At 45.2% G+C, this 12,500-nt stretch overlaps 2 protein-coding genes across 2 annotated transcripts in view; one reads left to right on the top strand and one right to left on the bottom strand.

Moving 5' to 3' along the window:
* The window catches only part of dipk1aa (divergent protein kinase domain 1Aa), a 12,175-nt gene extending 8,308 nt beyond the window's left edge, over nucleotides 1–3,867 (top strand). Inside the window, exons 3-5 of the mRNA XM_017496131.3 lie at nucleotides 1–31; nucleotides 629–805; nucleotides 1,022–3,867. The exon at nucleotides 1–31 is cut by the window's left edge and continues 77 nt beyond it. Of these exons, the coding sequence (XP_017351620.1) occupies nucleotides 1–31; nucleotides 629–805; nucleotides 1,022–1,834 (1,021 nt within the window). The 3' untranslated portion in view covers nucleotides 1,835–3,867. The remainder of the gene's footprint in view (nucleotides 32–628; nucleotides 806–1,021) is intronic.
* Nucleotides 3,868–4,206: 339 nt separating this feature from the next.
* Nucleotides 4,207–7,541, bottom strand: rpl5a (ribosomal protein L5a). Its single transcript, NM_001200281.1, is given in 8 exon segments — nucleotides 4,207–4,382; nucleotides 4,509–4,600; nucleotides 5,064–5,241; nucleotides 6,084–6,286; nucleotides 6,477–6,611; nucleotides 6,732–6,847; nucleotides 6,969–7,038; nucleotides 7,477–7,541. Coding segments are annotated over 8 exon segments (900 nt in total). The 5' UTR covers nucleotides 7,480–7,541; the 3' UTR covers nucleotides 4,207–4,279.
* Nucleotides 7,542–12,500: the final 4,959 nt, after the last annotated feature.

Genomic DNA, 12,500 nt, shown 5'->3' with positions numbered 1-12,500 from the left:
GAGGTGTCTCTCCAGCAAACCCAACAATCAGGTGAGAGCTTTCAGGGGGAAAAAAAAAACCCCAAAACACGTCGCGGATCCAAACCATTTTATACCGTTCACGCTCTGGAATTACGCACACGGCAGCAGTTTCTACTCAAACACGCCGTTACCGATGCGTCCGTGCATTTCCGACGCAGCGAGGAATACGCATAGGGTCCGGTGCAAAAGTTTGTGCCCCCTCTCCCTTTGGTTCCATAGCGTTCGACGCTCGTGTGTAGTTCTTAAAGGCAAGCGAAGTTAGAAATAACGTATCGTTTTGATTCTTTTGTCACTCTTTGATTTATTTTTTTTTTAATAAAAATATTTTGTAACCGATTAAAGACGGAACCGAGGAGCGGATCGTTCTTAAAAATGAACGAAACGGAAAATAAAAGGCTTTTTTGAACAGTCCACGTGGGCTTTCGGAGTCTTCTGGTTTTTGGACCCGATGTCGGTTTCTTCAAAAGGAGGGCGTACAAACTTTTGCACTCAAGTCTTATCATATCACTTTCGACTTCTGCCGAGCTCGATTACGTATTCGAACGTCGTAGAAAAGAACACGCGCCGAGCGAAGACGAGATCGGTGACGTTTCTCTCCGCGCGTCAGGTGTACACGGCGAGCTGGGGCGACGTGGAGGCGGTGATCAGGTGCTGGCCGGGCGACGTGCTGCACTACGAGCTGGGAGAAGAGCTGGAGCCGAGGAAGGAGCCGACGCTTTTCGACAAACCCACCAGAGGAACGTCGGTGGAGAAGTTCAAAGAGATGGTGCACGGTCACGTGAAGGTACGGGCGTGAACGGGGATTAGCGATGAGTGCAATGACAGAAGTACATCAAGAAAATTGCATTCTGGGACAAACGTACTAATAGGTGTAGAAGTGACCTTACAGTATTTGTGAGCTGCATGATGATGAGGTTAAGTACGAGTGGTGAAGCATGGTGATGGTTGCATAATCAATTCCTTCCTGTTTTTGCTTTTCGTGCCTCTGTTTGGTATTTAGGCGAAGGTCGGAGAGCAGGCCGACCTCACCACGCTGGTCTCGCTGGTCCTGTCGTTTGCGGATGCCGATAACGACGGGCGCGTGTCTCTCCCGGAAGCCCGATCGGCGTGGGCTCTCCTGCAGCTGGACGAGGTCTTACTCAGCGTGGTTCTGCAGGGACGCAGTCACACTCCCAAGCTGCTGGGTTTCTGCGGCGACCTGTACGTGGTAGAGCGAGTCGCATACACGCCGCTGTACGGCCTCGATCTGTCGCCGGCGCTCAAACCCTGGATCACGGCTGTGGTCGGTCGCGGCCTGGACCACTTCTTCGCGCCGTCGTGGCCTCGCAAGGTGAAGATCTCGATCGGGCTGCTGGAGCTGGTGGAGGACGTTTTCCACGGGACGTTCGGCTCCTTCCTGCTGTGCGACATGAAGCCGGGAAGTTTCGGATACACCGAGCGCTACGAGCTGCGTCTCCTGGACGGGCGACACGTCGTGCCGGAGGAGGCCTTCAGACGTGTCATGCGAGTTCGGCCGTGCCAGGAAGACTCCGACTGCGTGTACAGCGGCGAGTGTAGGGCATCGTGTCGCCGGACCGAGCGGCGCTGCGGCGCCGAGCCGAGCCGGACGAACCTGGCTCGGGCCTGCAGCGCGCTGGAGGACTTCCTGCTGCAGGGGGCGCCGGCGAGCCTGCGGGACGAGCTGGAGCGACAGCTGAACGCCTGCATGGAGCTCACGGGCTCCGGCGAGCAGATGCAGATGGAGCACTCGCTCATCCTCAACAACCTGAAGATGCTGCTCTGGAAGCAGATTTCGCACACCATCGACTCGTAACACCGCACACACTGTGAGCTCGCCGTGTGCTGCTGTGTGTGTGTGTGTGTGTGTGTGTGTGTGTGTGTGTGTGAGGTTTTTTTTTTTTGTTGTTGGTGTCCCACACGCTGACGTAACGATTGTGTCACTCTTTGAACTCTCCTACTTCCTGTTATTCTCCGACACGCCGATCAAAGGTGCTGCTTGTAATATTATGATATTTAAAAGCGTTATTTTTTCCGTTTATAATAATCATTTGAATTCAATTCACCACGCAAGCCATCTCGCGTACATATTTCAGCGTTTCGGTATTTGCTGGAAATTAACCCCGCCCCTATTTAGAATAGATTTTCTCGGCTCTGCCCTCTTCCCGTAAAAAAAAAAAAAAAAAAAAAGAAGCAACGTGAAAACTCGCCTCCTAGGCCTGGCGTGCACGAAAACTTCTTCTAAATCCTTTTGTAGGGCGCTATTACTTTTGTCTTCACTGAACAGTTGGCGTAATCTGCATATAAAATCGCAGTAACTCCTCACGAATTTCATAGGATAGGACAGGATAGGATAGGATAGAATCCCCGCCCCCAAACTAACCTCATGCTAACGGTTTACGAATAAATTATTTCGTACCAAGCTTGAGAAATGAAGCCTAATTAACATATTCAAATTATTATTCCGAACGGTTAACATTTTAAGTGAACCAGGTCACGTTCTGCCCACAGGACAGCTTCGGGACATTTTCTATCATAAACCTGGATCAAAGTTGAGGCGATGATGATGATGATGGTCCGACAACTGGCATAAATATTGGAACATACTTAATAGCAGGAGAGTTTAAATGACGACAGTATCTCGTCTAACATCAGCTCAGAGAGTGTGTGTGTGTGTGAGTGTGTTTAACACATTTGTGCCATACGCGAGTGATCACTGATCATTCTGGGCTTTTTTTTTTTTTTTTTAATGAAATGAAACAATTTGCATCCGTTAATTAAAGAAAAACGCTGAAGGATGCACTAACGATGACGTAGAGGTGCGTACGGGACCGGATTTAAATTCCCGATCCCGCTGTAGAACGTTTCTCCGTACGGTATCTCAAAACGTTAACCTCCATGACCTCGACCAGGATAAAGAAAATGACTGGAAACACGCGTTGCAGGAATCCACGCCGAACGACTCGGATATTCCGATTCGTTCCGTATAATTAACGCGCCATCTTCGACTGTGCAGCGAAATGCGACGACGTCGCTCTGTTTTCTTATCGGTCGCTGGTCATCTACAAAAACGACAAACACCGTCCCGATAGCGACAAAGCGGGTTGTTGCCCTCGCGTCATCTCTACTTACAGAGCGCTGCAGCGGCGCTTTAGTCCTTTAGTCTGTCCAGCTCTGTCGCCTTCTCGTCAGGATCGGACAACGCCAACGCCATGGCTTCGTCATCTCATACATCGCCAACTAGCTGCGTTGCATCCTGGGACGTTTGAACCGACATGTCCGCCGGATTTCTCAATCGATTTCTTTGCCTAATATCAGTTAAAATAAATAAATAAAAAATTACGCCAATTTTCATTTCCAACGCTCAATTCTATTGAACTTTTTTTCTCTCGTCCTGTGGAATCTCGGTCCCGATGCACACCTCTACTACAAAACTGTGATGGTCTCTTCCGAGTCACGTCTTGTTTTTTTTTTAACACACTATTAGCGCTGGGATCCTCGTTCTGCATGCTGCCGTTACAGTCCACGTACGACTTACACGAAAAGGGAGAGACGACGTTCTCAAAGCGGAGACGTCGTCCGTGCCGGCTCTACGTCTCTACACGTCTACGCTGTCAGGTTTTTCAGACACGTCTGGAGGGAAGATAAACCACAGTCTGATCTCACTCGGGTTTTAGGATTGGACTCTATTAGACGTGTTTTTTTTTTTGTTATGTTTAGTATTCGCCTCCTGTCCTGTGCCATCACGTGTTGCTGAACATCGCCGCTGCTGGTTAAGGATTAAAAACTGTTCTATTTTAAAAAGGAAGTATAAATGCATGACTTTGCACATTAAAGTATTTTGTCGCAGATGTGTGCCTGGTGTTTTTAATTATTTATATTTATATATATCCCAACCATTTGGACTTGATCTTTACGTAATCCCTTTAAATAAAATTCTCCATTTCCAAAAAAACACACACACAACCACCTCAAATGTTTCACCTCACTACTTTGTCCTGGTATAAATAAATATAACAAAAGATCAATTATATTAGTGCCCAATTATATTATATTAGATTATTGTGTTTAGTCTTATCAAATTGAAAAATGGATATATATTTCAGCACAAACAATAATTGTTTTTTTTTTGTTCTGACATAATTATACAAAAAGTTCTAATTTCTGAAAACGAGGACACGGCGTTACTTTTCCCAAATCTTTTTATTTGGAGAAAGGTGCGCACGTCGTCTTTGGAGCAGCGTTGGAAGGTCCCGTGTGTTTATTCGTCGTCGGCCGCCGCTTCCTGAGCGCGGAGGAAGCTGGCCTTCTTCTGAGCGACGCGGTCCTTCCTCTGCCCCAGAGTCAGTTTCGCACGGTTCCACCTGAGACACAGAACATTCCAGAAACCTTAATATTTTTCCTGTGGGTTTGGCACGTGTTAAAACACATGAAACACCAGATATGCGTCGCCCCCTAGTGGCTGTGGACCACAGAGCTCCGGAACCCACCTCTTCTTCTTCTTCAGCTCCTTCTTGGGCTTCTTCTGGTGTGCTGGGTTCTCACGAATCGCAGCGTGAGCCTTCTTGTACATTTCCTCCACCTGCAACAAACACGCGGTCACGTTACACAACTATTACAGCAACTAAACCTCGATCAGCGCGTCTGAATGAAACGGAACGTCCTGCTTTAAATAAATAAATACATAAATAAATAAAACCACTCGCTCTTTAAAGCATGTTGGAAGTGAATGATTGACAGCACTGTAAAGATATCTGAAATATAATCCCTTTCTGATATAAAACAGCCTCAGAAGCATTGCGTCTTTTCATTATAAGTGTTAATTAAACAAGATTCGTTAGTGTTTTGATGGAACGCTAGAACATTTTTACAAACATTAAAAACAAAAGTGATGTTCACTTTTCAGGAACGGTGAAGAACTTTAAATCGTGTGTGTGTGTGTGTGTGTGTGTGTGAAGCTTCACTCAGCCCAGTCTTGAAATCGCTGCAGGACATCACCTGAGCGAATAAACGTGTGTGTGTGTGTGCGCGTTCGTTCCTCTTACCGAATCAGGTGTGACGCCGTTCTTGATGAAGCGGGAGAACTGTTTCTTGTAGGCGTCCTCGTCCTCCTCTATCAGGCTGCTCATGTACTCGGACACGTTCAAGCCCAGGATGTGCTTCCTGTGGACCTCACCGCTGAACTCTTTGCTCTCGGAGTCGTAGCCCGGGAACCGCTTAGTGCTGAAAAACACAGAGACGTGGCGCGAGCGTGAGCACCGCCTGAGCGACTTGGGTAACGCGTCTAATCTTCCACTGTGTATAAAATGTATAAACCGCTTGATTGTGATATTCAGGTCAGCTTTTCGTTCGCTTGCTCGGTTACGCTTTCGCAGACTGGGTCAGGTTCTGCTCTCCGGGTCAGACTTTTATTCGCTCGATCGTTCAGCTAGTGCTGGTTTTGGTCAGGCTATCATTCCCTCTCTCTAATCTGTCTTTGCGCTCTAGGTCACACCTCTCGCTCGCGAGGTCACCTTTCGTTTTGCTTGTGCAGACTCGCGAGGTTAATATTCATTAAGACTGCTTTCACTCTTTAGGTCAACTCTGCTCTCGCAGTCAGCTCTCGCTCACTAAGTTAAGCTTTTGTTCGCTAAGCCAGCTTTCACTTTGTATTTTTGCTAATTTGGTCAGCTTTGTGCTCTACGTCGACTCTCGCTCGCCAGCAGGCTTTATTGTCTACGTCAGCTTTCGCTCTCTAGGTTATGCTTTCGCTCTCCTGGTTATTCCTGTTTTCTAGGTTATGCTTTCGCTCTCTAGGTTATTCCTTTGTTTTCTAGGTTATGCTTTCGCTCTCTAGGTTATTCCTTTGTTTTCTAGGTTATGCTTTCGCTCTCTAGGTTATGCTTTCGCTCTCCTGGTTATTCCTGTTTTCTAGGTTATGCTTTCGCTCGCTTTGTTGTTCAGACCCAAAGAGTCTCTCACATGCAAGATCTTCATCTCGGAGCGCCAGTGCGACCTGATTTTACCGTACCTACTAGTCATGTGAAAATCACACGTCCTGTACAGTATAACCCTTGTGTCCTGACCTGTGCGGGATGGACAGTCCTCCATCCACTGCTCCTTTCAGGGCTCCGAACACTTTATTCCCGGTGGTGGTTCTGGTGAGCCCGGCGTCCAGGTAGCAGGTAAACGCTCCCGGCTGGCCGTCGACGCTCTCCACGTTAAACTCCTCGCCCGTCACCTCCACCTGGCCCTCGTACACCTTGTCCAGATTAAACTTATTCAGCAGCTGCAGAGGAACAACAGCAGTGCTGGTTAGGAACTTCTCAAAGACAAAACAAAAGGAATAGGACGTGCTGTGGAGCGGTGACTGTAAGTCCGCGTCGCCATACTACTCCGCCGTCCATCATTTTCCTCTAACGGCATGACATGGCGTTTTTATTTTTATTGCCTAGGCAGCGAACAGGACCAGTTCTTACCCGCCGTGCCAGCAGCAACCCGGTGCAGTAGGCAGCAGCGTAGTTGGTCAGCCCCACGGAAACGCCGTATCTCGGCAACTCGTGAGAGTAAGCAGCGCAGACGATCGCGTCGCCTTCGATTTTGGCATACGCGATCTGAGGAAACACACACACGGCGTTAATGACGCTAAACGGCACGCGTACAAGGTTATCAGTGGGGAAATGGGGAATTTACCAACAGCACAAATTTGCTAAATGTTTATTAGCTAACGTCACCTGGCAAACAATATCCCTGTTGGAGAATCTAACGATCATCCTGTACTTCGGCGTGTTGTACTTGTTCTTATCCTGGATGACGAGGCGTTTTCGGGCGAAGTAGTCCGTCTTCCCCTCTGCAGGAAAAAAAACAAAACAAAATCAGTTCGTTGAACAAAAACGTCCTTTAATTAATCGCATGCAGCTGATATGATTGTTAAAATACATAAAAGTAACTAAGAAATGACTTGAATTCACCTCTCCTCCTCCTGAACTTCACCTGGTATCTCTTGAAATACGCCTTGTTCTTCACCACCTTGACAAAACCCTAGAAACAGTCGAGTTGAGGGGAAAAAATCACAATTTAATTATTAAGTTAACTCATTCAAAATAATAATCATCAGAGGCTTATTTGCTGTCTCGAGCGCACGTGTTTTCTGACGTCACGGCGACCCCGGAAGCGTGTCGGTTTTAAGCTTTTTAAATGAATGACGCACGTGCACAAACGATTTTTATTTTAATTCACTCTTTTCCAGTGAGAGGATGGGGGAGGGAAACAAGTCACACTTCATTTATGATGTAATAATTAATGCCAAACGTCGCTGTCGTTAAACTCAGACCACGGCGAGTCCGATTTAAAAACAAATCCGACATCATCCGACTGAAATTAAAGTCTCATCCGAGCTAAAAATTGCGCCGTAACGTGCGCGAGATGTCGGACCGTCTATTAAAGAACATATTTTGTGTGTTCGCTTTGTTTACTGACCATTTTTTTAATCGTTAGTTTCTCCTTTAATCAGGAGATGAAGTCTTCAGACTCCGATACTGCTCCCGCTGCACTGAGGAAAAGGAAGAGGCGGAGCAGCGTGCAACCGGAAGTAGAAAAAAACAGGCCGAAAATAGCGAGTCTGCCATCTTGTGATGTGGAGGGAAACTACAGCGATGTTCATCTGAATATACAATAAATATTCGAGGGATGTTTTAGGAGTTTTGCGCGTGAAATAAATGTCTTTTAAGTTAATCCATAACATTGACCCTGCCAAGCAATAAATTAAATTAATAAATAAATCAGATCTGATATTATTTTTGTCAGAATGGCACTGACCTCTTCATTTATTTTGCTCGTGTAATTATACTCTACGGCTCTGGGGGTTATTCCAGAAAGCAGGTTATGCAACCGGAAGTTGGGGTTATCTGTTTACTCTGAGTAACCTTACCCAGGTAACTCCATAACCTGATTTCTGGAATACCCCCTGGACAACATGACTCTATCAAATATCAACAGATATTAAATGAAAACCTGACTGCCTCAAATGGGCCGTGGTTGGATCTTCCAGCAGGACAATGATCCAAAACATACATCAAAATCAACACAGAAATGGTTTACTGACCACAACATCACGGTCCTGCCATGACCATCCCAGTCCCCTGACCTGAACCCCATAGAAAACCTGTGGGGTGAACTGAAGAGGAGAGTCCCCCAGCATGGACCTCCAAATGTGAAGGATCTGGAGAGGTTCTGTACGGAGGAACGCTCTCAGATCCCTCGCCATGTATTCTCCAACCTCATCAGGCGTTATAGGAGAAGACTCAGAGCTGTTATCTCAGCAAAGCGAGGTAGCACAAAGCATTGACTAAAAGGGTGCCAATAATTGTTCACATTTTCTTTTTCAACAAATTCAATTCTATTCTATTCTATTTTGCACATGATTTTTTTTTCTTTTTACAAATTCTCACAAACCTTCAACCACCACTGCATGTGACACAGAACCCATGAACCTGCTGAATATCCTGATGGAGTCATTTTGATTTCGCCTCAATTTCAAATGTCCAGTAGGTGGCAGACTTGCACTCTTTTTGTCACCTTTTAGTCAGCTCCTAGTGGACAGCTCTTGTCCTTACCCACAGGGCTGAGCTCACGCTTAAGCGTATGCACATTTTTAAAGCAAAAAATACTTTACTGCATATTAATACTAAATATTAATAAAAGGAAAGAAAACCCTCACTGTTGATTGAACCCTCAGCTTATAATTAGGATTATTAGTCTTAGGTCATCATTTATTTATTTATTTATTTGAGATTTTTTTTTTTTACTACCCCCGCTTTAAAATAAATAAATAAATAAATAAATTTGATTGAATAAAACAAAAATCTGATTTGGTACGCAGGAATTGATTTCACACGGGACACGATAATTCATCTGCGTATAACATATCGACTAAGACAGCCAGGTAAAGAGTGTCTGGGTGATAGTAATTTGAATTTATTGTACTTTTTTAGCTAACAGGAACAATTATATCCTACATAGTTCACCTAGTACTCAGTTACTGATAAAGGTATGCGCAAATAGTTTGCTATTCGTATTTATTTATTTATTTTTAAATACGTATACGTCGACGATAACAGCAGATAATCACACTGTTGGAAGATGGTGTGTTTGGCGAGTAGTGACTACTTTAGCACTCGCTGACTTTCAAATGTTGCTTACTGCCGCTTTAAACGCTATCAAACAGCATCTCTGCTTGAATCCTGTAACTGTATTGATTGAGTGATACATGATGATTATAGTTTCACTTTAAATTACGTTCGTAAGGGCAAACCCACAGGAATTTTTTATTTTATTTTTTTTTACGTTAGAAACGGTGTTGTGACTGATATAATAAGTAATCTTAAATTCTATCCAGACTATTGAGGAAAAATAAGTTTTATGAGGTAAAAAAAAAAAAACAACGTACAAACACGCTTTTATTTCACTGACTGCTAGAACAAGCCGAAGCCCATCACACATGTCTAGAGAGAACGTCTGAAGAAATGCCGAAGAACCCGAGTCTGCGCAGTTCTCCGTCCTGTATCTCCGAGGAAGACTAAAGGTAACGCCACAGTCCAGAGTGAGCTCATTCCCTGTTTTAAACCAGCAGAGGTGGTTAATTACATGGTTCTTCCTCCTCCACAACTGTTCCTCAGGGCTAAATCGGGGTTGTGTGCATGTGTGATTAAACCCAGACGTGGGTGACTTGGGCCTGTTGGGTTTAACTCCAGGAAACGGTGATAATATCTTGGTGTGTTAGCTACTGATAGTCACATGCTGGTTACCTCTCACTTATTACTGGCTTCTGATTGGCTTCAGAAAAGCACAGAGTTGACGTCAAGCGCTCAAAGGTGGATTCAACGACAGAAGGGATTTTATTTTTCTTTTCTTTTTTTCCGATGGAGTCCCCAAAAAAAATTCCAGAGTCGGAAGTTAGAATTGTTTCAAATTCATTTTTATTTAGAAATGAGGTCAACACTCTCTCATTTAAAGCAAGGATCTGAAGATCCGGGCGTGTATTGTTATGCGTACGTCTTTTCCGAACACGGGACACAAAACCATTTTTGTTTGCTGAAAGATCGGACCCCGAATCGCATGACTCACTTTACAATGACTCACACACAGATTTGCTTCTTTTGAACGTCATTTGGAAATACCGCATAAGCCACAGACTTGTGGGTTTACATTCTCGAGTACTCCTCGAACCATTTCGATTCTTATGGTATTGGAGTGTTTCCGAAACTAGTGGCTTCTGCCCTTAGTTCATGAGGCTTTGCGTACCCAGAAGCTCCTGCAACTCCTGGAGCCTCTACCCATCCCGGGCTTTACCCAAAAATCAATGAATCAGAGGCTTCTTTAGAGGCTTCTTCTGCTTGTCTTTAGGCTTTGCCCATGTGGGGCTTCTGTCCATTATGAGACTTTACCTGACTCTACCTCACATCATGGGGCTTTCCTCAAACCAGGAGCTTGTGGCTAAAGTGAGATTGTGTTGGGCACAAACTCCATGAACGCCCATCCAAAAGCTCACCCAAAGTCTCCTGATGGGCCTGAAGCCTTGTGTTAAGCTGAGGTATGAGCATTATACCCAACAAGTGCCATTCAGGGGCTTCTGCCCAACATGGGGCTCGGTCTGCAGGGCAGCAGCTGAACCCCACGCATTCAAGTGGCTTTATTATCAAACTTGTTTTAATTCTCATTCAGTCCGCCCGAGGCTTAAGACTGCATTTACAAATCCAGTTTAACAGCGTTGCGCAATCTTCTTTTTGTCCTTCACTTGTGAATCAGTTCGCCAGAAGGAATCATTTTTCTTCATCTGCTCCATCGCTGTTACCGTTCTTCTACCGCTGCTTCTGTTGACAGTGACACACCCACAGTGACTCGGTGTTTTAGATAAGATCACGATTTCTCTCGCTTTAGTCACAGCTGAGGTAGAATGTAACGTTAGACGCACTTTTCGGTTGCGCTCGACACTTTCCCGACGAGGTCACAGATTTACTTTCGGATGCGTACATTTTCCAGACAAGTTTTCGTTTTGGTCGACGATCGGACCCAGAATCAGTGACGCCCTTTAATACCGTATGACTCATTTCTGGAATCCTTTGAGCTGAATTGACTCATTTGATTCACTTCTAAGAACGGCGTCCATTTATACTGGATAAGTCAGAACGTTGTGGTGTGGTTTTTTGTTTTTTCTCTTCCAGTATATACCAGCCTATAGTACTCCTCTAACCAGTTGAGTTCTGTTGGTGTTTGTGTGTACAAGAAGAGCGTGCTAGCAGGCCTGCTAAGATTCATTTTAGGGGGGAAAGTAGCTTGTGATTCAGTGGCTCATCAAGTAAACAAGCTAACATTAGCTAGTTAACAAAGACCAAAATGATCACACCTCAGCTTAATATGAAGCTTCTGTCTGAGATTTTTCCCCTCCGGAAGTTACACTAATTCCTGTGGCTTTTGTCCATCGTGAGGCTTTAACCAAACAGGGATTCTTTATGGGGACTTTGCCCAACCCGAAGATTTTGCACACCAATGGGAATCATGAAGTTACACTGAGGGACTTATTGTCATCTTGGGGATTTCCCCAAACCCTGTCCATCCTTAGACTTTGCCTAGAAATCTAGAAGTTCCTGCTTACTCATGGAGCTTTTCCTAACATGTGGCTTTTGCTCATTCAGGCGCTTCTGCCCAACACGAGGCCTGGTCTCCAGGGAAGTAGCCGAACCCCTCTCATTCAAGTATCTTTGTCAGACTTCTCATTTAGTCTGACCGCGGTTTAAGACTACATTTACAAATCCACTTTAACAACACTACCCAATCTTCACTCGTCCCTCACTCGTGAATCAGTTCACAAAAAAGAAATCCTTCATTCTTAATTTCCTCTGTCGCTGTTAACGTTCTTCTACCGCTGCTTCTAATAGACAGTTACACGCCCACAGTGACTTGGTGTTTGCGATAAGATCAAGATTTGTCTCGCCTTTAGTCACAGCCGAGACAGAATATAAATTTAGACGTGCTCGGTGTTGCACTTGACCACACGTCTCTCACTTCTCTTTCACACTCTACATGCTCGACACTTTCCTGTGATGAGGCCACAGATTTAGTTTTAATCGAATTATAGCTGTTATTTTCGCTGCTTGAATGTTTTAGATGACTATCAGAGTGCAGCGTTTAGCAGCTTCCCTTGTTTCCAGTTCGGCAAAACCAGCAGCCAAACCCACGTGCTGCAGCGACTCCACGGCGCTGAGTGAGCTTCAACTGCAAGAAAGCACACAGAGGTACCCGAGATGAGATCTAACACGAGGTTTGAACACGTTTAAAGGGGCGGTTTGTCTTTTTTTTTTTTTAGAGCCCTCTGCTGTTTGTGAGACGAATTAAGACACTTATTTTTGTCACCCTGAAAAATGACCCCCTCTGGAAAGTAACTATGCGAGTGGTATTTTCCTAAAACATACAGCTCGAGGTGGCCATGTTCCAGCTAGGGGGCG

Source organism: Ictalurus punctatus, chromosome 20 (assembly GCF_001660625.3).
Source record: "Ictalurus punctatus breed USDA103 chromosome 20, Coco_2.0, whole genome shotgun sequence".
NCBI classification, from domain to species: Eukaryota; Metazoa; Chordata; class Actinopteri; order Siluriformes; family Ictaluridae; genus Ictalurus; species Ictalurus punctatus.
This window is presented reverse-complemented; position numbering and strand designations above follow the sequence as displayed.